General features: G+C 39.4%; 1 protein-coding gene across 2 annotated transcripts; it reads left to right on the top strand.

The window, feature by feature from the left end:
• The first annotated feature begins 10,493 nt into the window (after positions 1–10,493).
• On the top strand, positions 10,494–24,878 carry NCF4 (neutrophil cytosolic factor 4). 2 transcript variants are annotated; one of them, XM_049821653.1, is made up of 11 exons: positions 10,494–10,699; positions 12,479–12,563; positions 13,750–13,903; positions 14,203–14,273; positions 15,065–15,192; positions 16,172–16,229; positions 18,331–18,429; positions 19,166–19,296; positions 19,390–19,455; positions 20,233–20,446; positions 24,819–24,878. In XM_049821653.1, the coding sequence occupies exons 1-11, from the start codon at positions 10,668–10,670 to the stop codon at positions 24,876–24,878; spliced, it is 1,098 nt and encodes a 365-aa protein (XP_049677610.1). In that variant the 5' UTR covers positions 10,494–10,667. The 2 variants fall into 2 exon arrangements, with proteins under 2 accessions (XP_049677610.1, XP_049677611.1); XM_049821654.1 differs by lacking the exon at positions 24,819–24,878 and having other exon boundaries at positions 20,233–21,854.
• Position 24,879: the final 1 nt, after the last annotated feature.

Here is a 24,879-nt window from a genome sequence, read left to right on the forward strand (position 1 = left end):
GGGCTTTGAGAGGGATGAGTGCTACAAGGGGAAAATGGTGAGGAGGAAAAAGTTGATGTTCAAAGAGAAAAGAATTTGCAGATGCATGAGGTAGGCAGCCTAAGCAAGGCACAGAGGTCAGTTGATTGACTTCTTACTGGCAATCCAACTGGAGAATATCCATCAATATGTTTTGCTAAGAATTTATTGAAGGTAATGTTTTTAGAAGTCTTGTTTTTAAGAGAACTTGTGTTTCCTCCCATTCTTTTTATTTTCTTTTTATACAGGAAATTTAATTTTATAGCACTGCACTGTAGACTGTCTGAAATGTTCACAGTTGCCAAATGCATGTGAGATTTTAATTTAGGTCAAGCAGATTGTCTTGGATAAGGTGACCAGTAACTCTGATGGAGACTTTGATTAGCTGAAGATAGCATCTGGTATCTGAACATAGAATAAATTAGGTTAGAAGAGGCGACTGGATATCATCTATGCAATGCCTTGCTCAAAGTTGGGCTAATATAAAAGACAGATCAAGCTTGTCTAGTTAAAGTTTGCAAGTCTGCCCAGATGGAGATCCCATAGCCTTTCTGGGCCCTTCTTCCAGTGTCATGTTGAATTATTTTTTCTTATGTCCAATGAGATTTTTCCCTTGTTGCAACTTTTGATTCTTGTCTCCTGTCCTTTCATTGTTCACCTAGGAGAGGAGTCTAGCTATGTCTCCTCTTTCATCCCACTTTGTTTACTTGGATTAGCAATTAGATCTCCTCCCCGCCAGTCTTCTCTAAGCTAAACAAACCCATTTACTTCAGCCTTTTCTCCTCATGTATCATATGACGCTCCAGCCTTCTTTGTCCTCTGTTGAACCCCATCCACGTTGTTAATATTTCTCTTGTTTTGGGGGCTACAAAACTAGTGATAATATTCCAGATACAGCCTTATAAGCATTTAGTAAAGAAGAAAAAGAATTTCTCTTGACCTACTGGCTACTGTTTTGCTAATGCAAAAAAAAAAAAAAAAAAAAAAAAGGTGCATATACAGAGAGAAATAAAGGAGATAAAAAAATAAAGATATATGAAAGAAGAGGAAAAGGCAAGGATTTGAGCAAAGCTTGGTCAGCAAAATAGCAGTATCATGGATCTGAAAGTGTAGTTGTGCTAGGCAGCCGTGCTGTCAGGCAGTGGAAAAAAGGCTCTGATCTATTAGGTTTTATAATGGAGAGGTCTTGGCAAGGAATATTGCCACCTCAGGACACCTGCAGATTTTTAGGTGCCAAAAGAGTATATCCCAGGCAGTGCCCCGGAGGGCAAGGGTAAGATTCTTATTTGTCAGTTTTCACTTCCCGTCTCGTAATGTAAATCATCTTGGCTTATCTAAGAGATGTAATTTATGGCCAGCCTGCTGGCTGGTCAGCTTCATGTCTCTTATAAATTAGATGGCCAGACACATGTGGGTCAAGCCTGGAAATGCAATGCATGTCTTTAGAAGAGGGATGGATTCTTCCCAATCCTTCTTTACATTTGATTGTTTCCACACATCCCTATTTTTTCCTTTTACATTCCTCTTTTTGTCAACTGTGCATTGTCCCTATTTTTTCCTCTCATTCTCTTCTTTTTCTGCAGTTGACCATGTTGATGGCTGTACCAGATCAGTATATGAACTTATCTTTTATGCCTAATCTTTTGTTTATCCCACACCCCAGGTAGGGAATAAAGGACTATGTTCCTATCCCCAGTCTTTCCTCCCTTGTTCTCTCTACATAGGCACATATTTCATGATGAGAGGAAGTGCAAAGAAAATTCTCTGGATGTCAAAGCTCATGATGTTCTGTTGCAGCTGAACAGCAGTAGAAGTCCCAGCTCTTCTCAAATTCTCAAGAAAGATTTTTATCTAGTCTCTGATAGGTCTGTGGGCTATAATAGCACTTGCTACACAGTAAGGCCTGAGATCCTTTTTTTTTTTAAGATCAGGTCTGTATTTAGTACTGCTGGTCAACATAATTATAAAAGAAGCATTAGTGAGGAGGATGCTATTCCATCCAAAGAAGTCTTTACGCAGTGCGGTTTATTTTGTTCTGACATAAAGTGTTTGCAGTAGGAGAAGTTATTGATATAGTTCTGTTATCAACGTTGTTTTTTGATTTTTAACCTGTAGTTCCCTCACTGTCTATTGGTTGATACAGTCAAGAGAAAGAAAACCTGGAGCTGGGAGAAGAGAGTGGTATGGGGTGTTCTCCTTCTGGCATTATCAGCACCAGGGTAGAAGTAAGTAGTATCAAAAATGGGTCTAATTTAAATAATTTCTCTGCTGTGGAAAGTGATGATTCCACTAAAAGGCTTCAGCAAAAATTGATCCAGTTGGCTGGAAGTAAAGAGGGCTGTCTGGCACAAAGGCTTTTCTAGTCAGTTAATGGGGATACATCAAGTTCAATCTCCTTTTGAATATGATCAGGCCAGGTTTTGAGCGTTACTTGTCAATTTGCATTTTAGTGGAACATATTACAATGCAGACTATCTCTGTGAGTTGCAGAGATGTTAACCAAGGCGGGGAAAAAGAGATACCAGTTTTTCTTTTAAATCCGTGTTTATAATCTTGCAGAAATCACTTCTTACTTCTCTCAGGGTAGTATTAAAAAGCCTTGTGGCCAACAGCCTGATTTAGTATTAGAGCAGCCAGATAGAATCTAATATGGGAAAAAAAGGGGAAAAGTGAGCACCTTAAGTTTACTGAGTCTTTGTAATTGCTGGCAAATCCACTGGACCAGTCTGTTGACAAACAGGACAGGGAGAGCTGGAAATAGATCCCTGGTAGATCTGAGAGCCAAAAATCAGCCAAGCATCTTGGACAAGTTTGGGAGCTTGTTTCTTGTTTCTTGTTTGGCTCATTTCCTTCTCCCTTCTCCCATATCGCTCTGCAGCAGCAGCAGTGTTGAAGGGTGTGTACTCTGTCTGGCAGGCTGTTGGAGGAGTCTCTGGCCTCAAATTACACAGCCTGAGAACTCTGTGCATAAAATTAGAAGCAGAGTTCTGTGTATTAGGCGCCAGGGAAAAATGTCACATTCAGCAGAACTCAGAGGCGAGAGGTGGAACAGAAAGCACTGGAACGGGACATCAATCCCCCTCTACAGTTTACTGCTTTGCAGCAGACATATCTGAGAGTTATAACCAGCTGACTTGGGGCAAAGATTATTTGGGTAGTAAATAGATTTTATTGTATGTCTTAGTAACAAGGATGTTTGATTTTTTCTTCCTTTTTTTCTGCCTTTACTTGCTCATTTTCCTTTATTCTGAAGATTTCTTTCTTTCTGTCTTTCCACAAGGAAATCTCTTTTCACTCACGAAGAAGTGCCATTGACATACAGTTTTCTGCCTTCCTTTCCACCTTCCTGTGGTCTGAATCCTGGTAAGAAACCCACTGTAATGGCACTACAGATTTTGCAACAGCTTATACAGGTTGTTTGTAGTGAAAACTGGAAAACTAAATAAAGTGCTGGCAAACAGGGCAAAGGCACTAAAGCTGAGAGAAGCAGCTATTCGAGGACTGGATTGTTTAGATACTATCTCAGTAGCAGCTATCTCATTCAGAAAAACTATTTCAGAAAAGGTCATGTTTTGAGAGTGTGTGTTGGCTCCTTCCTTACATCATAAAAGCGGTAAAATCCTTGCCACTAGTGCTAGATTGCCCTGAAGCATATGCGTGAGAGAGGCTGCATTAGCATCTGTATGTGGAGCTGGATTGCCAAGAGACATAAATGTACACTTGCCTGAATTGTTTGGGGATGTACATGTACACACATACATTTACTGTGTTGTCAGAGTGCTTTCATAAGACAAGGTTATCAGGCAGCAATGCTGGTTTAATGTATTCCTCCCCATTCATTCTCCATATTGATGTCTGCTGTGAGCTGAGCTGGGAAATTGATCTGTGCCTTAAAAAAATGTTTTTACAGCTGGATTAGTTAGCTGATGTATTTTGCAGCACAGCCTCAGATGTGCCATCCTGTGGGGCAGGAAAAATCAAGAGTATGTGAGGACAGGGTATTTCCTAAGCTGATACCATCACCATATTCTCATTTCTTGAAATCACAATTTCAAAGTCCCCCATTACCTTTGGCTCAGATTATTGAAGCAATCTGCAGGCAGGATGATGTATTATCAGATTAGATAGTGCTCTGGGGCAGAAACCTATTCTTCATTTCATTTCCTTGTTCTTTTCCATAGTAGGGCAGGCCCACTTGCTACTGCTGTTTAACATACCTGATAGTTTAGCAACTACATTGTTTTCTAAGGGTTTGGGAATCAGTTCTAAGGCCTGGCATCAGAGCACTACCGGCACATTTTTAAAGAGCCACATTTTTATATTGTTTTCAATTTGCACTGTAGGTGATTTTGAGTGCAGGTGGGTTGCTAAGGATAATGGTTGTAGTTTCTCACTTCTTACCTGACTTTCCCAAAAAATTATACCTCTGTTGAGCATTTTTCCTCCTCACTCTCCCCCCATGAGAAAAGTATTACCGTCAGCCCCATTTTACAGATGGCAAAGCTGACGCATAAGGAATCACATAGCAACCCAGTGGCTGAACTGAATGCAGTTAATTGACAGGTCTCTTATTTAGACCTGGCTTCACATAACAAGGCAGCCTTCTGCCTGTTGAGGTGTGGGAGACACAAACTCTAGCCTCCCACATTTGAAACGGACAGACTGGCAGCTAGCTTGGGATCAGGTTACTTGTTGGTACAGTGATTGCTGGGCTCATTCCACAAGTTTATCTTTCAAGGAATAAAGGCTGAAGTAATAAAAGGCCAGTAGGTGAGGCAGCAGGTGAGACAAGCTATAAGTAATACGCTGTGAGGAATACTGACAGAACATACCTTGGAAAATTACAGGATCTTGATACTTACTGCCTCTATATTTGCTGCTTGCCTGCCTATCCTAATGTCTAGCCTCCTTGCCCCCCAGTTTTATTAGGGAATATTGTCCCAATTTATGAACCATTAGAAAATGAGCCATAAACTCTCTATAATGAGCAGACTGGATATGTGTGCACCAGAAAATGGTGCTTCTTTGACTATATCAGTGTAGCTTAAGTAGTACAACTCCCCTAGGGTAAAGACAATTATACTGGTGTAAAAGTGCATACCCAAATATAGCTGAGTCCCAAATGAGAAGGTACCTTTATACCAGTAATAACTAGGTCCACAGTAAGGCACAGTTTTATTTCCTTAACTTTAGGAACCTGAGGTGACAAAATTAAGAATATAGTTATTTATAATAAATGTATGTTCCAAAGAGACAGATAAAGCCTTCAGCAGGGGAGTTGGCCCACTTGAGGTCTGATTTACTGGCCAGTGGTGCCTGTCTCTCCTCACTGTCTCTGCAGAGAACTTCCACTTTAACTAAAGGCACTTATCTAAAGTTTCTAAATTAAGTAGAAGGAATTTGGTCACAGGATTTCATCAAGTGGATGGGGAAATTAAACTATTAGGAACAGTGTAAGATGGTTTGAATGCAGTGCCGTGCAAATTTTAGCAAATCCCAACCCTATTTTGAGATTTGGGAAAGTTCAGAGAAAATTTCTTTTAAGTAATTTTGACAGGTCTTTTGAACTTGTGAAACAGATGTAGCAGGATTTTCTTTGTCTTGAGTAGCAAAGATTCTGACAGATTTTTGACTCGCAAGATGATTAGGAGACTAAAACACAAGAGACTCTCCTGTCACAAAGGGTCACTGCTGCTATGCACTTAAAACTAGTTTTTTTCCTTCTGGAGGAATGGCTGTGGGCATAGCTCTCTCAGGAGTTCTCGGATGGAGCCATCTTCTTTGTCTGCAGTGGCCAGTTACCAGATTTTGACACTGGTAGTTGGAGCATACAGGTCCAACTCCAGCCCACATCTGTCATACACAGTAGCAGGGACAACCTCTGCCCTATTTCTTCCCTATGTGCCTCTTTTATTCTGGAAGTGATATGCTATCCGGATGAAGAAATATTTTGTTGCTGTTTCTGAGTTTCCATTTTTTCTCACTTAGCCTAGTCTTGGGCATCAATATCCATCTGAGCTCTACAAGAACAAAAAGCCCCGTTGCTCATCAAGGAGAAGTTACTACTGTTCTGGTAAGACTCCGTCTAACTATTCCAATCTTAAGTGAACGTACTATATCAGAGAGAAATCCTGTTTCTTTTTAAAAGATTTTTAAAGGAAGCAGGTTTATTGTGAAGGAAGAATTGTTTTCCACAGAGAGGAAGACCATAATACTGCTTATGATGTTGCTCTGCGTAAGAAAAGCTGGCAAGATCTGGCTATGGCATCATGAACTAACAAAACCCAGAATGATACTGTTGAATGCATATTTCCAAAATAGCTGATAATAACTAAAGACAAACCTCACTTTTCAGGGTATTTTTTCCTGCAAGACTTATTCCTTGTTTTGCTCAAGCAACTGAGGTGCGAAAGCCAAGATTCAGTTATGGGATCTAGTTCGATATTTCAAGAAAAATTTTAAGAAAAAAAAAAAGGCTGCTGTTTCTTTAATATTTGATTCTGTAAAGCCCTTTCATGTTGAGTAGTAATTTATTCTAGAAATGACACCATCAAATTTACTGTCAGGAACAGTGGTGGATGCTGATCTTTAAATTTCTTTAGTTCACGATGGCTTGTTTAATTGTGTTTATGTCAGCAGGGCGTGATCATAGTCCTTTTCTGCAAATGCCTACTGGTTACTTTTCACCCTAAACAACCAGTCATGGAAACTGTGTCCAGATTTAAATAAAAGCAAATTTCCAAACTTCTATTTATCTATACTCCTGTGCCTTTTTTCCTCCCAAAACTGTGTGTGACAGGGAGAAGTATCCATGCACTCAGCCAGTATGGCTTGAGCCATTATCTAATGAAAATCAATCATCTCAACTAATCTCCTCTTTGGTTTTTTTTCAAGAAGTTCAGAAAGATAGGACAACTTCAACAACTTTTTTTTTTATTATTTTGTTTATGGGTTTGTTTTCAGCTGTCCTGAAAGCATATATCAAAGAAAGAGGGTCTCATTACTTACCATTGGACGAACTGCCTTCTAAGGGTTTTGTAGCACTACCTGCAAAAGAGCACTGAAGATTACAGGGCAGACGTGAGTAGCTTATCTTAAGTAACTTCTGTCCAAAGATTTTGCAGAGCTGTTATTCATTATTGATGTGCTATTATAATACAGATAAGGGGTTTAAACATGACTGTATTTGAAAATAAATATTGTAAAAGTATATTAAAGCATTCTGTAAAGCTGATGGTAACCATAAAAGCAAAATCTGTACAAGTATGTGTAATATGAATGGAAAATGGAATATAGCCCCAAATCACTTTTCCCAAATCAGTGTTATCAGTTGCAGCTCAGTCTCAAGCAACCACAGAAGACAAGACACTCAACTGCTAATGTTATGTATGCTATGGAAACAAATATTCCACATATCCTTCCAAAACATTAGGTTGAATGAAAGTATCTTTTAAGCCAACTTTGCTGTGTTTCTATTTGATATTCATCTTCCTTGCAGCAATTGTTAAAATGTTATTTCCTTTATAGATTCATCTGTGATGAGACCAGACATCTTTTAAGAATATTATTCTCGTTCACTTTATTCTGTCACTTAACAAATTTATTCTATGGCTGGTGATTGAACATAACTATGCAGCACATTTCTAACATCAGGTGCATCAGAGAGAAGCCATTATTCTAAAGCGTACAGACATGCATAGCCAAAATGATACAGTAGCTGCTGCCCTAGTAGACATAGTATGTAGTGTTGTTATGCAAATTGATTCAGCTGAGTATTTTTGCTGTGTTCCTTTGATTTACCTTTTATTATGGTTCATGTATCTTTAGTGGTTTGGGACTACATTCCCATTTTCCATTAAAATTTAAAATTCCATGCTTGCTCTGACTCTCTGGTTATAGCTGATACTCTCAGATTTCCAAGGTGCTATGTATCCTTGTACAAGTATTTTCTAACAACATGTGCATTAGACAGAAGGCCACAATTTCACAGTTCACAGGCATACACGGCCAAAATAATACAGTAGCTGCTGAACTGCAAAAAGGTATGTAACAGTGTCAGCATATGGTCATAATTCAATCATCTGAGGATTTTCTTAGTAGTCTCCTTTAATTAATTAATTTGTTAGTATTTTTTGCAGCTGGATGCCTGCTTTCTTTTGCACATGGATAAGGGTTGGTGCATAGTGCCATAATGACCATGCCGCCCATGGTGAATGGGTGGGTTTTCTCAGAACTGAGAGCTGACCATGTCAGCTGATGACATTGTATACTTTCCTAGTGCAGACATATCTTGTGACATGGGTACTGTCATTATGGTATCAATTTTGTAATGGACATTTATTTCATTCGTCAATAATAAAGTACTTGTGCAGAGAGAGAATGTGGGTTTGACTAGACCCAGCCCATTTCGTCAGCCCAGATAGCAGAAATTGCTATTTCTACTATAGTAGCACAATAGTAGAAATTGAGAGAAAACACCTGGTAGTTGAGGGACTGATTTGGCGCAGGAGAACATGGCAAAACAGTGTTTCAAATCTTAGTCTCTCGCAGCCTTGGTGAGCCCTCTAACCCATGAGTTCTCCACTCTTCTGAGGTAGGAATCTGACTTTTTGCAGAAAAGAAGGTCTTGGTTTTGGCTTAGTTCAGAACAAGAAAATATTGCAGAATCAGGAACTTTCTTAGCAGGTTTAGCATTATTCTGTCAGATTAGTATTGTTACTGGCTATAATCTCTAGTAGAGAGTAGTAGAATTGAGGAGCTGCTCCCAATTTGTTTTACTCAGGTTACAGCACGGCAGTTGCATAGACAATTTGTCTGTGAGGTTGTCTGTCAACTTGTTCTTGAAAATATATGTTGCCAGTTAAACAATGAGCAAGTATTTTTACATTGTGTCATATACTCTGTCTCTTAAAAGATGTACCTGCATTGTATCTAGATTATCTTCCAAGAGATTTGAAAATATTAGAATATCTGCCTCTTTCACTTCTATTAAAGTTTGCCCAGTTCTTGTGCTTTCCACAATCTTTTTGCATGTGTTGGGAGCACCCCTTTGAATTTTCATGAGTTCATATATATTGATCTTGTGATTAAGAGTTCTGGTCAAGGTGATCTGTTCCTATTTCCTTCTGAATGTCAGGAGAAAGCAAGGGGATTGCAGTTAGAAAACTTGATTATTGTCTCTCTCACTCAAGGCAAAAGGAAGAGAATAATGAGCCTGACTTCAGGTTACATGAGGACTGCACATTTAGCAGGCCTAATCAAGAAAATGGAATATACAGCAGTGTGAAGGTCTGGGGAAATACTTATATCCAACATCATCACTTAAAACTACTCTGCTGAGGCTATGTAGGCAGCACAGAGTAGCAGATCACTCAGAAATACAGTTCAGAATTTTGTAGCTTCTCCAGGTCCCTTCTGATTAAGAGGCACTATATCCCCTCTCAAATTCTGTAATGGTGCCTTCGGTTATCTGTAGGAGAGAGACGAGGGAAGAATTTACTTCATAAAAATGCAGTGAAATGCAGTTTACTCTCAAGGCTGATTATTACAGTTGTAGATAAAGTTTTATTTTGAAGGATGCTGGTTGACTTTTGCTCCATTCAGATGAGAATTTTTGTGCTTGACAGTGGAAGGAGGAGAAGGAACCAAATAAGTATTGAACATGACAATGAAAGAAGAGTCAAAGACTGAAATGGGGAGGCAAAGATACTACACATGACAGCTTTTGACTAAGGCAGACAAGCTATGCTGCAACTTATCCACAGTGTTAGGAAATGATGGTTTCCTTATCCCTTTCTTCCTTTTATTTTCTTCTTGAAACATTGTCAACTGATGTTATACAAATGCTATATCATTGCCCTTTGTGTACAAGGCAGGGCAGTCAGGATTCTCCTTGGGTGAGCCATTACCCTGTCTGTGTAGGTGGCAAATGTGTATAGTTTTGAGCACATGAAGCTGAAAAGATCTCTGCTCTTTCAAGGACTCATGTCTTACTTGCATTGATCCATCCTTCAAAGCTCATTTCCTAATGTCCTGTGCCTGATACTCTGGTACCCTTATGTTTGACAAGGTTGAATTTCCTGACCCTACTTTCTGCTCCCACTTGAAAATTTATTCTTTAGCTCCACCTCCTGGCTCTTGGTCCATGGAAAAGTAGATTCTCAGGAATCAGAGAGCCTCAAGAAGGGATCAGAAGTATTCATCCTAGTTTACAAACGTTAGTTTAGAGATGTATATGGGGACATTTCAGCTGGGGTAAAACAGGATTTGTTGAGCCCACTCATGTTGGCTTTCCACAGAGGCAGATGTTGTGGTGAAGAGGTGGACTATGGAAAATGTGGCTCATAGTTTCTGCTTTTTGTTGGCCTTTTGGTTTCTCAACTGTGGCAGTTTCGATACATGACAGACATCACAAAACAGTCTTCATTACTGTTTTTTCTTTAGTACTTCCTCAATCTCATGGGGGTGGGGAGGTACAGAAGAAATCGTCTGACACTGAAACATTAAAAAAAAGAACTCTGAGGCCTTGCAAAGGAGTCTTGATTCACACAGGGAGAACTGCTTTGACTGTGTTCATCCTATTGAACCAGGAACTGCCCAAGACGTGAAGGAATAGAGCTTAGCCATCTGAATTTTAGAAGCTGAAAACCATGTCTCTTCCCCGACAGCTGCGAGAAAAGAGGTAATGTGTCTCTCCCTCCTCCCGCCTCCCCACAAACCTCCATGTAACTGCTACGATCTGTTCATTTAATTTGGATGCAGGCTTCTCTGATAATTCTAAAAGGCTTCTTGTTATCATAGCTTCCAAACTATTAGGCTGCTCAGCATGGAGCAGACCATTTCTTAAATTGGAGTGGACTTTCTTCTTTTCATGGGGAATATTCACCACCTACGACAATAGTGGGTCATTGTCCTCTTTGTAGCTGCAAACAGTTTCACTTTTTACTGGGGTTTGTGATATGACTGTTTGTGATATGACTAGTTATATTTCTTGATCTCTATAACCACATCCGTCTTCACAGTAAGTGGTAGTATTCACGGTGTTGTGGGTGGTGCTGATTCATATCATTCCCCTTGTACAGCAAGCTATTGCAAGACTTTGCATCATTACTTCAGCCTTCCAGATAGGCTATGCATTGTGGAAGCCCCTCCTTGGGGTATTCTCCTAGCAGAATAAAGTGAGCGAGCTGTCATGGTTTTTGTATTATCAGAATATTTAACATTACAACAGCTTGGCATTTCTTAGATTATTCTTTTTAAAGTTTCTCTTTTTCTCTACCTCATTTGTTACTCTTTTTTCCTTATTCTTGATCCTTTTTACTGAAGTGTTAGTATAAATACCACTCTAACAACATTGATTGAAGCAAAAGTGAACTTATCTTCTGTTTGTCAAAGATGTTGTACCAAGGAGAAAGTCCCTGAGGAAAAAGCACCTGCCAATTCATGCTGTTTTTTTGTGTGGACAGTACAGACAAAAAACATGAGAGTGTGGTCATGGGGCTGCTCTTTAGGTGTTCCTGCAGGGATCCTTCCTTCTCTCTTGCTTCAAATCCAATACTGTCTAGGATCTGCAAAGTTTATTCTAACCTTGCCCACTATGATGTGTTCCTTCACACATTTGTGACATTTTCAAACAAGTATCTTTGTGCTTGCTTTGGGTTATCTGCTGTGACTGAGAGGTCTCCCTGTAAATAGTAGCAAAGTAGCCTTTGCTAGGCTACTTGTTTTTTTTTTTTCAAAGCCTCTTTAAGAGTCTGCTTTATTGTGATGTTTACAAGAAAACTTGACATTTTGACAGCTGGTGCAGGCAACACTAGTTATGATATAGAACAATACTATGTCTTTGTTTCTTTGCTTTTTTCCTGTTTGTGCTTATCCTTCCATTGTTTCTTATATGTATAAGGTACATTGTATGCATCTTACACATAGAGTGTAATGTTTTTAGGAATTAGCTTTGTGCTGTCAGTTTCTACAGCACCTAGCACAACAAGCTCTTTTTTCAGAACTGTTCCCTGTTCCCTACAGTAATGCAGTAATAATAACAGCATAAATCATGGTATATAATGACCTCAGAATAAGAGATACTGCTGCAGAGCTGTTATTGTAAGTCTACCGGATGCTGTAGGAAGGATTAAGAATGCATCCACAGTTGATCACATTTCTCAGCAAAAGCTTACCAGCTCAAGCATTTTTTTTGTAGACCTGCTACTCCAGCAATCCTAGGAACGATAGGATGTTTTCCATGTTCACAATGGCCACTGACTCGTGCTGAACTTACAGAAACATGTCATCTCAAGATCAGACCTCCAGAGGAAGAGAATGACACCACGAGTTTCTAGCGTCTTGGTTTTGACAATAGATAATGTGATCTTGCCTAACTATCTTTGTTCTGTATGGCATAGAGACCTCCAAAGGCTATTGCCAGTATGAGTAACCTAAATCTTTTGTTCTTGCTTCACAGTGATTTTGACCAGCTTCCAGATGATGTACCTGTTTCAGCTAACATTGCAGATATTGAAGAGAAGAAAGGCTTTACTAATTATTATGTAAGAAGGGAGATTTATCCTGTCTCTATATGCCCTCATCTGTTACTGGTTTGGTTGTGGGAAGCAAAATGCAGTTAATCTTGTGTAATTGCTTTTTGGCATGAATAGTTCCATACGGAGAATTTCTCAGTGCTGCTTTTTTCTGGAATGGAAGCTAGTCTATCACAGATTTAGTCTAAAAATTTATTGTCTGGGTGAAATGTGACAGAAGTATCCTCTAACATTGCTTGTTTTCTAAATTCTTACCTAATTTCTTACTTATTTCCTGTTAGAATGCTGTACTTTTGGTGAAGATAGTGAGAAAGGAATTCAAAGAGGGTAGAAGGGCAGGGTCTTGTCTTCATTATTCCGTGGTACTGGCAAGTTAGGATTGCTTCCATCTCCACAGAAGGTAGCATATTAATAAGTCATGAAAGAGCACACAGGAAGGGAATAGTACGGAAAAGCACTATGAGATTTTCTGGAGAAGGGTTTTGGATAAGACCAGCTCAGTCTGACTTCTGCAGGCTATGCTGCTTTTGCTGGAGACATTGCTCATAAAACTTTCCCACTGCAGTATGCAGGTTTTGCTCTGGAATATATGTTTTCTGAAGGATCTGGCTGCAAAGTGACTCAGAGGTTAGTGCATGGAAATCATGGGCTTCTTTAGAGAAAGCAATTTTGGTAAGAGATAAGAAATAGGATAGTGGTTGGAGGAGGTCAGACCATAATTTCTGAAATTGTGTACTTTAAAGTCAAAAAGCAGTATGAATGCCTTCAACTCTGAAAATCAATTCATTTAGATGTCTGTCTATAGATTTAGATGTCCAAAGCATTCTACTGTAAAATATTTGTATTTATCTCCCTAATATGTTTTGTTAGTCACTGAGGGAAGGTGTGTAAGCACAAAGTAGCATCTAATCATTTCAGGTTTCCTTTTAAGATTATGTAATAGAAAGCAGCCACAGGGACATGATCCATGGGAAAGCTGGATCCACACATATACCACACTGGCTGGTGCTAACTTGTTATTTTCTAGTACTTGAGTCTACAGATGCTTAACTGAAGGCTAGCTTTCCACTCTGGCCCTAAGGCAATATTCCCACTACTGGAGCACTGATCTTACGTTCCTATTGTATGTCTTACTTTCATTTGGTAAGTACTAATAAGTATGAACATCAGCCTGAATCCCCCTTCTTTGTTTCAGATGTTTGTCATTGAAGTAAAGCTTAAAGGCGGTGGCAGATACTTAATTTTCCGACGCTATCGTCAGTTCTATGCCCTGCACACCAAACTAGAGGAGAGATACGGGGCAGAGAGCAAAGATAGCCCTTTTACCTGCACACTCCCTGTATTGCCAGGTAAGCTGTCAGTACCAAATCTGTGCGTGATTAGCAGCTTTCTCAGCCACAAGCTGTCCTAAAGAGGAATGCATTGTAAGGAAGTAGTTGTGACAAGGAATGAGTTCCCAGCTGTGGATGCTGGAGAAGTCAAGTTCCATTGGCAGTCCTTCCACTTGTGGTGAAGTTCATTTAGAAACCTAAAATCCTTTAGAAAATATGTATTTTCCTGGAGATCCTACTTTCTCCTGATTGCTTCATTTCTCTGACAGCCTCAATTTTTTTCCCTCAATAACTGTCACAGGTTTTATATTTTCCAGGGAAAGTTTATGTTGGGGCCAAAAAGGAAATTGCTGAGAACAGGATTCCTATCCTGAATGTCTACATGAAGGTAAAACTTAATTTTAAGGTAGAGATTGCACTGAGCACTGCAGATACTTACCCCTTGAAATCAGCTAAGAGAGACAGTACTGTTGTAGTCCTAGGTATCTGCTTCTCTCTGTATTGTTTTTCCTGAAGACACAGTGTCCACACTGTGGGACAACCTGCAGTCCTGTTCCCCAGATTGTTCGGGCTGTAGGATCTGCCAGAGTATGCAGTTCACAAAGGCTCACTCCCTGCCTTCACATATAGATAAATATTCTTACGCCCCCCCCATCCCCCGCCCCAAGATGTATGAGGAAATGGTGACTCTCCAGCTGTTGGTGACTATGGAGTTGGTATGTGCACCTAAGGGACTAGGAGAGTGCAATGGGCTTCTGGGTGTACCTGCCCTACAGTGAAGGCACAGCAGTAACATCAAGGAGAAAAATTCTTTGTGTGCAGGTTAACTGAAGACCTGACTTTAAATCAGTAAAAGTCTGAAGCACTGGCCAAGACTTCCAGTACTTAAGATTGCCTTCTTTCCGCAGTCATTCATGTTCTGAAGGGAAACATAAAGAGCAATTTACTCCTTCTGCAGTAAATCAGGCACAAAAAGAGTGAACCAATACAGGCCAACAGAAACTGTCAGCTGTTCAGCCGTGTCCTGCTGAGTGAGAAGGGAGACAAGGGAGATTTCTGGCAGTAATGAATATCCTTCATGATCCTTTAGGTCAGAGAGGCATATTTATTACATGTAAATAAGTAGAGAATTGGTCTCTCCCACTCTTATACTCTGCTTCCTACTTGCTCTTGGCACAGAACCTACTCTGCCTACCGGTTTGGGTGTTGATGGATGAAGAGGTACGGCTGTTTTTCTACCATTCAACCTTTGATAGTGAACAGGTGCCTCACAGACTGAGACGGCTTCGCCCACGGACGCGCCGAGTGTAAGTGATTGACATTTTTTCAGCTTGATGTAAGAGATGCTGTCCCGTTTTGGGGGGGGGAGAGAGATGAGGAACACCACTGTGTTTCCCAAGTGAATCCATGAAGTCCTCATATGAGGATCTTTGTGTGAACACAGGGTATTTCTTGTTTTCAGTAATCTCAGATTTTTAAAGTGGATATGGTACTTGCATTAAAGGAAAACTCCAAAATGAGAGTACAGCTTGCTTTTAAAAAAATGCTGCTCAGCTCTATCTGTTGATAATTCTCTAATGGTAATATCTGTTATAATGTGCAGAATATACTGGCCAAGCTTAAGGACATAGGCTTGCATCACTGAAGTGAATGTGAGTTTTGGCCCTGAATTCAGTGAGATCCGGTTCAGTCACTAAATGAAGCTGAATACTTAATTTGTTCCTGTCATTTGTCTAAACAGGGGCCTGTCCTATGTAGCAGCATTGACACCCCTTTGGAGAACTGCTAAGCAGACATACTTCATTACCCTTCAGACAAATTAATTCTCCTTTCAACATAGATAGACCTGCTTCCTTTTGACGTACCTCAAACAGTGCAAAAACTGCATGTGTATGCATTCCTGGATGTATGTATGGTGGCAGAGTTTGAACTGAATGCCATAAATGTTAGAAACAGGGATGACCAGAAGGCAGAGTAGGGGGGCTGAGCAGTGCTGCGGAGAGGTCCAGGATACTGACTGTATTGAAAATTCCATCTGTTCTCAGCAGCAGACATCATCAGATTGCTGCTGCTCTGCACTGCAACGGAGAGAACTAGGGCATTGTTGTTCCATCCATATTTATTTACTTCAGTGCTCCACACAGATTCTCATGCAGCTTCTCCAGTGATCTATGGCTTGCCTTGCCTCTTAAATAATGAAAATGCAGACACTGTGCTACTGATTGTGTAGTATTTTTGATGACTAGAAAGACATATTTACCTTCCTGTTATCTCACTTCTTCACAGTAAAAGCATTTCACCTCAAGTGCCTATTTTTGACCGCCTGGCAGCTCCGCGGGCTGAGGTGAGTGCTCTGCACAATCTGTCATAGAATAAGAGATTAAACTCTGTTTTACTTTGGTATCTCATCGATCAAATTGCCTTTTCCAATTAGAGCTTGGGGAAAGAAGGGAAAGTAAAATTGACACAGGAAAGCAATTGATTTTAACAACAGGAAATGAAACAAAGGATGGAAAGAAGTGTTCTTTTCCTCCCTACTGAATAATAAGGTCCATTGTGAAGTCAGAATGACAGGAGATTCAAATTGAGAGACATGTACAGCTTACTGCCAAATGGTCCACATTTACATAGTGTTACCCATAAATTAAATTTAAGGCTCAAGCTTCAGTCTCATTGACTTCGGCATATGTTTAAAAGCTTTGCAGGTGAGGTGTCTTAGTATTTTCTGTAACGTAAGTGTTCTATTGAAAAGTGCCTATACCCTTGTCTTTTGGTGTATATTGTCTTGGTATTAAGCACATGGAACTGCTTTGTAACCAGTATTTGTTTGAACATGGTCTTGCTTTCTGGAACATGAGACTTAGCCACGCAAGTACTTTGAGGTTTGTTGGTTTTGTTTTTTACACTGAGTATGGCAGGTCTTGGATCAGTCATATCTCTTGGGTTTTATCTGAATATACCTACCAAAATAGATGAAAAAAGGCTTCTGGAAGAGCTATTAAGTAGACATATGAACTGCTAGCACAACAGTAGCCATTGTCTTTTTTTATTAGGAGAACTCCTGGCATTAACAAGACCACAAGAACCATCTCAACATAGAATAAGGAACACCTTTTCATTTTAGCTCCTCTAAGAGCATTTAAATGGCTATCATGTTCTCTAAGAAAAATGGAGATGTGCATTTTTAATAATATGTCCACTTTAATTATTCAAGAACAACTTGTTAGGGTGGTAGTGTGTGCTTACCTCCTTTTTTTTTTTTTTCCCCCAAAGGGGGCATCTAAGTTCCATTTTAACTACATGTCAATTTCCCAGACTTCCCCAAATCTCTCAGTTCAGTATTGTCCTGGTTTAACCCCAGCCAGCAACTAAGCACCACGCAGCCGCTCACTCACTCCCCCCCATCTAGTGGGATGGGGGAGAAAATTGGTAAAAAAGAAGGAAAACTCCTGGGTTGAGATAAGAATGGTTTAATAGAACAGAAAAGAAGAAACTAATAATGATAATGATAACACTAATAAAATGACAACAGTAGTAATAAAAGGATCGGAATGCACAAATGATGCGCAGGGCAATTGCTCACCACCTGCCGACCAACACCCAGCTAGTCCCCGAGCGGCGATTTCCTGTCCCCCGCTTCCCAGTTCCTATACTAGATGGGACGTCCCATGGTATGGAATACACCGTTGGCCAGTTTGGGTCAGGTGACCTGGTTGTGTCCTGTGCCAACTTCCTGTGCCCTGGCTGGGCATGAGAAGCTGAAAAATCCTTGACTATAGTCTAAACACTACTGAGCAACAACTGAAAACATCAGTGTTATCAACGTTCTTTGCATACTGAACTCAAAACACAGCACTGTACCAGCTGTTAGGAAGACAGTTAACTCTGTCCCAGCTGAAACCAGGACAAGCATACAGGCCTGAAAGCTAGAGGTATCAATAACAGTTAGTTACCCTTAAATTAGGTCACAACACTTGCAATTTTTTAAGGCTCTCTGTGATATTTTGCAGAAAATCTGAAAGCTGTAAAACTGCAACCAGAAATAATATATATTTTTTCAATTCTCAGGTTTTCAAGTTTTCAAGTTGTCAGTTGTCTTCAGATCTGTTGGCTTACTTGCTCTTAAGTGTTTTCAACTTCTTTATTTTTCTGGTGCACAGTGTCCTGCCACTTGAAGAATCCTAGCATGTAGCTCTCTGAGCTGTGTTTATCCTCGTGCTTTCACTACTTCTTCAAAGCTTTTTTATGTGTGCTGAGTAGGAGAAGAAATTGTGAGAACTGTGGACTATGGTCATATATATGACCTTACCCCAGAAATACGTCTGTGATGACAAAGTCCATACCATCGTGCTGCTTTATGCTTTCACCCCAAGAACAGAACAGAAAGAAAGATTCACTTTTGTAATTCTGTGAATTAATAATTTCAGTGTTATTACTTTCCATAGGCATTGTTTGATTTTTCTGGAACCAATAAACTGGAACTCAGCTTCAAGAAGGGAGACTTGATCTATCTACTCAGCAGAGTAAACAAAGACTGGTTGGAGGTAAGACTGCAATAGTGGTACTGAATTCTTTGCATATGAAATATATGAGTAGAAAGGGCTCTCCTAGTCCTTGGGAACTGTCTCCTCCTTTCAAGGAGAAACTATCATAATCAGGTCTTACTGTCAAGAATAAATCCTTGACTCCAAATTTGAAATTGTTTCCTTCCTTGATGGTTTTTTAGCTTACAAATTTTCTGCCCTCTAGACTTCAGTTTTCGTTTGCATTTGCTTCTGCTGGAATGTTTTTAAATTCTTTGGAAGTGATTAGAACACAAAAAGGCCACAGAAAGGAGATGGAAACTCCATTCCAGTGATTAATTGGTTTCTTGCCTCAGGGTGAGTTGCTATATACTTCATGCTTCATACCACAACACACGTCAGCCTGATTAGAGAGAACTTGGGCAATGCAGCAGGGTTCTGAAAAAGGATGAGGAGAACATACTGTGTGTTTGCTGATATGATATCTCTGCTTGCTCAAACACCACAGCCGCCTTTGATAACCATCTGACTTTCATTTTTTACACACTGTTTCACTCCCCTGCCTTGTATTTGACTACACAATTGTATAATCTTTTTGTAGGGATGCCATCAGGTCCCTTCCATAGCCTTTCTTTTCTTGATTATAGTAGAAAAATTCTTACTGTTGTTTCCATGGAAATTAATTGACTTCCAGAACTTACTGTGTGTGGCCAAAATGGCATGGTTTTCTTCATTCTAACACTTCCTTTTATTCCAGGGAACAGCTGATGATGCCACTGGGATTTTCCCATGTGCTTTTGTGAAGATCATAAAAGATTTACCACAGCAGGAAGACACAGTTAATAAAGTTCGCTGTTATTACCATGATGAGACTGTGAGCACTATCAGGTAATAAGAAAGTAGTCTTCCAGTTTACTGCTGAAGAAATGCCAACAATTCTCTTTTCATGATATGTAATGATTAGATTTGTTCTCGTTACAGGGATATCTCAGTGGAAGAGGATCTGAGCAGCATTCCATCATTCAAAGATCTCATGGAATTGATAAGGTACAATGCAAGCAGTTAGTTGTATGTTTAATATCATTTAAACATTTGTCAAGTTCTTTACAGTCCTAGATTTTCCACATTCTACTTGGTCATCACCATGTTTTGGGTGTGAAATACTTTTCAAGTGTCCTGAAGAAGTTGTACTTTGACTTGGCCCAGGGCCATATGTACAGACACTAGTCTGCCTTGGGATTGTCAGTAAGTATGGAATGCCACACACTTCTAACTCAATTACGCTGGGTAAAAGTTTCCATTTCTTGTTCTAAGATCAGAGCCGTATGCCCATGCAAGGATCTTTTGCCTAATATACTTCTTCAGGATGCAGGACACTGCCTTCTAACACCTGTTAAACGAGGTTAATCTAGTGTTGAGCATCAAAACATCAGATATTAGTAATAGAACACCTGTGCTAATATTCTTCCATTCCTTAACCTGCCCTCCCCTCAAAAAAAAGCAACCATAAGTAGGCAAAAGTGGGTAGTTACTACAGTCAACTCTTATGTATGGGAATTTTATCAAACTCACAGGCTAATTGTGCCATGCATGTGGTGGTATTGGAAATGGTTGTTGGTTCTGACAGATTCCTTAGCTTAAACACAACACAGCATGAATGTGGCTGTATGATTTCTAGTACTAGCTGTATCAAGAATGCCAAGACACCCAAGGCTTTGTGTGGCTTTCAGCAGAATGAATTAGATTATCAGTATATTGTTCATCATGCAGCACCTCCCAGGCATTCCTTGATTTCTGGGGATCAATCCATTTCTTTTCTACCAGGCGAGAGTTTGACCAAGATGACATTGTTTTGAATTACCGGGACCTTGATGGTGACCTGATCCGGTTGCTCTCCAATCAGGATGTTGAACTCATGGTGTCTCAGAGCAGGAGAAGGCCCTCTGAGAAGCATTTCTTCCCTTGGAAGTTGCACATCACTCACAAAGATGACTTGGGTGTCTACAACACTAGTCCAGGAAGAGGTGCTACTCAAACAGTGAGCGCAACATAAGTGCTGTATGGCAATGTTCCAGTAGGTAGCTATACAGTCCTTCTGTAATCCCTCTCTGCAGACAGTTTCCTTTAACAAGCCTTTGAAGTGAGCTTGAAGAGAGTAATTTTTAGTAATATATTACCTTTCAATGTAAAATCTGTACTTGGTTAGCTTCTTCAGCTTTGTAGTACTCCTCTGTAATAGAGACATCTACATAGGGACCAGAGAAAGTGAGGAATAGAGAAATAAAATCACTGTCTGTATTCACAAAGCTAGTCAGTGTTAGCCTGCAGTAGAGGTTTAGTGTTCTGAGCCCCAAGACCTGCTCTAATCTCTGTTCTTGCTCCCAGAGCTAGTTATTTGTCCAGAATGTCTTCATAAGCTTTTTTTCTAGACTGCCATAATTTTCTCTTCACTTGCTGATATGAAGGTTTGTGTGCCAGTGCTTATGAATGTGTAATTATTTCTGTTACATGGGAGTCTGACTGGGCTTTCAGAGTTTGTTCTGGAAGCATCAAGAAAACTTTTTGTTATTTCAGTGAAGAAATTGCAACCCACCTTTGCTTTCTTTCCACTGACCAATATTTTGAATTCTGTGAATCAAACCTAGTACACCTATGGTGTTCCTCATAGACTTTTTTGCAATTGTACAGGCTACTTACTTCCACATTCTGGGAAAATTTGTGTGATGCCAATTCAAACAGAATTCCTTCTCTGTCTATCTTCTGCTTTCTGACACCTCCTTGCAAAGTAGAACTAACAAATTACTGTATCAGATTCTTCAACAAATAAAGTTACATATGAGTTTGTTTTATCAGTTTCTATTCAAAAGGGGCTTGGGGGGGGATGAAATAATTCTGCTTCTTTCTTTTTTTTTTTTCTTGAAAGATAATTTTGACGAAGAGTTTGAATGTAACCTATTCAGATTTCCTTAAGGAGTAGTTCATTGTTGAACAGAAATATATCTCTCAATAATTTCTTTAATGGTCACGCAATTAAAATATTTTCTTCTTGAACAAATTTACTGCTGCTTGTAAGATTTACAAGTTACGTATGTTTTACATAAATTGTTTGATACCTAAAATGCTGTATTCTAAAGACACCATGCAGTCATGGTGTTAAAAAAATACCACCAAGTATAAATATAATCAGTAAAAAATATGAAGTTAAAAGAGTTTTCAAACACCATGCTTTGGATTCGACTGTTAGTTTCTGTGGCATTAAGCTACAGTTCCTCATTTAAAAAAATCTTTGTCCTTGACCTGCTGCTAAAATTTGTACAGACAACAGGGAAGATTGACAAGTATCTGAATGTACTAAGAAACAGTTAACTAACAATGCATGAATAACTAACCTGCCTGTCCCCAAACTGGCAAAATAATATTTTCTCTTTTTCTTAGATGTTACCTGTAATGCTATCAGGTAACAAGATCTCCAACAGTAACAAAAGTGACTTATCCTTTAAACTTGTGGTTTTTGTTTTTTGTTTTTCTTCCTGATATATATACATAAACTTATGTATATAGCTTATATACATAAGCTTTAATATGCTATTATCTGTAGCCCTGCATTTATGCATATAAGCGTATTGGAAATAAAGGAAGGAGTTTATATTTAAAGATAAGCACATTGTTTGCTGTATTGGGATCCATAAATAATTTCTTACTTGACAGTTTTTTAAGTGTATAGTTCTAGCAGTATACCAATTCTGTACAGACTTGTATAAGAAAATAAACTCTCCAAAGAGTTTTAAGATGTGCTACAGTCCATATCTGCTTTCCAGGTACAAAGGTTCCATCTGAAGAATCAATGTATATTAAATTTCAGAGGTAGATAACATATATTCAAAAGAGACACAGATTATGTCTTCCCTTTTTCCAATGATGGAAGGTTTTAGTTGACATTGTTTTACCAGAATGTTACAAAATGTAACTTCCCACTTCAAAGGCATTGTAGCAATGCAGTTTAGGAAGGAGATGAAGCAATATACAATGATAATGTTACTAATCTTACACTTTGTGATACCTAAGAGAATGCATTACTAAGTTTTGCATGGCCTGCAAAGCTTTGGGTGTGCAGGATTATTTGTTACCTGTTCCTGGAGTTCAGCAGAGCAAATAACATCTGAAGATTTTCACTGACAGCTAGATCCTGTGATGTAACCAGCAACTCAGCAAGTCTGTTTGAAGATGGAGGAGCTGTTTGAATGAGGAAGGAATGGGAGGGAAAATGTCTGCTGATGAACAAGAAACCTCTTTTCTAAGGGTGGGGGAAGAACATACATAAACTTACTGGCGTTTGAAAATCAGAGCAGAATTCCTTTTTGCCTTTATATGGTAACGCAAAGTAAATTCTGCCCGTCCAGCAAAGTCGCATATTCCCTTCCTTGTCTGCAGGTTTTATATGCCCACCTCCTGATAGTCCCAATGAGACACAGTTTCCTCAGATACTCTCATATTCTCCTTCTTGCTCTGCACGTTTCCTTTATTCACAGTATACATTTTTTTCCTTGTGTATTGATGTAGTTCTGAGAGCCTAACTGTACTAACTATGGTTTTGCTCAGTACTACAAGGATTTAGAGAAGGTGTAGTAGCAGTGCAGGACAGACAGACTCTAGCAGTTGTATTCTGTATCTGGGGACTCATCTTAGTCCCCTGTAATTTACCCCTGAGAGCACAAACCTGAGTGTGTCTTTCCCTTATGGCTACCTAACTTTCCTATAGATCTTATTATTGAAGTTCACTGGGCTAAGTTTTAAAGCTGGATTTAAAACAGTGTGGCTGCCTTGGATGTAGGATAACTTCAGATCAACTCTTCTCACCAGTTTTCTTTTGTTTCCTCTATGTACTATAATACTTATAATTCATTATTAATTGTTGACATTGGTAAAACTTTTAAAATTATTACTCAAATTAAATTACACAAATCAGAGATAAAGGTAGTTCTGTCTCCCCCCCCCAATATATATGTACAAATAAACATCAAAGTACAGAATGATCCCTGCCTTAAAGATTGTCTAGCCTAGAGTAAAGCAAGCACTGGAGTAAAAACCAGAGAATTCTTTCTTAATCTTTCTCACTTCTGCTTCAGTCAATCCTCTTTTTTTTCTGAAGATACATTAGTCCCATGACCTGGTAATTGTTAACATGCAGACTGGCAGTGACAAACTTCCTTTCCAGTTAAACAGCTCCATCTAAGTAAGAGCTTTGGAAGCTAAAATAGGAAGTGCAGACTTCCTATTTTACAGGCAGTTACACAGACTTTCCTTGAAAAGGCGTGGTCTGCTGCTTTGAAAGTGGCATTTGAGGTGCATAGAAGATAACAACAGTTATTTTGAAGACTTGCTTGCCAAGAAAATCCTGTGGTTGGTTTATACCTTCTGTCTCCAGTTCTGGGGAAGTGTGGTTTTACTGGTTTCTGCATCAGAAGATTCTGATGCTGTGGCAGGAGGCTGGACAGAGTCACTTATCAGGTTGGATCATCTGCTCGCAGACAGGTCTGCACCCAGGTAAGGGAACTGCTTCCACTCTGGGGAAAGCAGAATGGCAGAGAGTCTGCTCTTATACAAGGGCTTGTGAGTCAGTAAGGGATTCCTTAGCTGTAATGATTATTCAGGGGCTCAGCCAGCTGTTTGTGGTGTAAGGAAGCGGCATTCAGGAATCTGAAAGTCAGTAAGAATTTAAAAGGAGTTTTTTCTGTGCCCCCCTAAAGCAGAAAAGAGTCTTAGCTCTGTAACATACTTGAGTAGGTGAGTTTAATATACTTTAGAGAGAGCAATGAGAGATGGCCAAAAGGACTTGAATTCCAGTATTGAGCAATGTTGTCCGTGGTCTTTGAACCACTCAATCTACTCTCAATCTCAACAATTACAAAAAAAAAAATAAAATAGTTTCTTTGGTATTATTTATACAATTTACAACTTCTTTTGGGAGCAGCTGGAAAAATAGCATGTTGAAGAGAAATCTGAAAGTGAATGAATATGGGAATTCAAACCCTATAGCTCCCAGGAGCTATGTGGTTGGGGATCATATTTTTTAAGGAAAGGTAAAAAAAAGAACACCATTGTGGTTCATTAGGAAGGCTTTGAGCATGAAGAGCAGAAGGATGAATGAATTTGAAGGTTGAGTTCTCTTCACAGGTTAGGATTGTTTCTTGTTGCTACTCAGCTGAAAGAATCCCTGCAATTCCTTGGAAATGTGCATTTACTTCATTCTTTGCGCATAGTGCAAGCTCACACAATAAGAAGACATTGTAGGATTTTGTCCTACAATAAATACTTGGTAGAAGTTCTTTCTGAATGTCACTCCAACATGAAGCCTAAAGAAGTTCCCTAATTCAGTTTTACTTCTCTTTATGTGAAATGAAAACAAGAAGCTCCCACAATACGCAGAGCAAGAGAATAGCCAGTGGGCAATGAAAACAATTATCTTCTGAG

The sequence above is a fragment of the Accipiter gentilis genome, chromosome 18 (genome assembly GCF_929443795.1).
Source record: "Accipiter gentilis chromosome 18, bAccGen1.1, whole genome shotgun sequence".
Classification (NCBI taxonomy): domain Eukaryota; kingdom Metazoa; phylum Chordata; class Aves; order Accipitriformes; family Accipitridae; genus Astur; species Astur gentilis.

Excerpts from the sequence above, each read along its gene's own strand:
- NCF4 (XM_049821653.1), top strand. The coding sequence starts at position 10,668 with ATGTCTCTTCCCCGACAGCTGCGAGAAAAGAG. Across the intron at positions 13,904-14,202 it reads CACACTCCCTGTATTGCCAG|GGAAAGTTTATGTTGGGGCC; the intron begins GTAAGCTGTCAG and ends TATATTTTCCAG. Across the intron at positions 18,430-19,165 it reads TAAACAAAGACTGGTTGGAG|GGAACAGCTGATGATGCCAC; the intron begins GTAAGACTGCAA and ends CTTTTATTCCAG.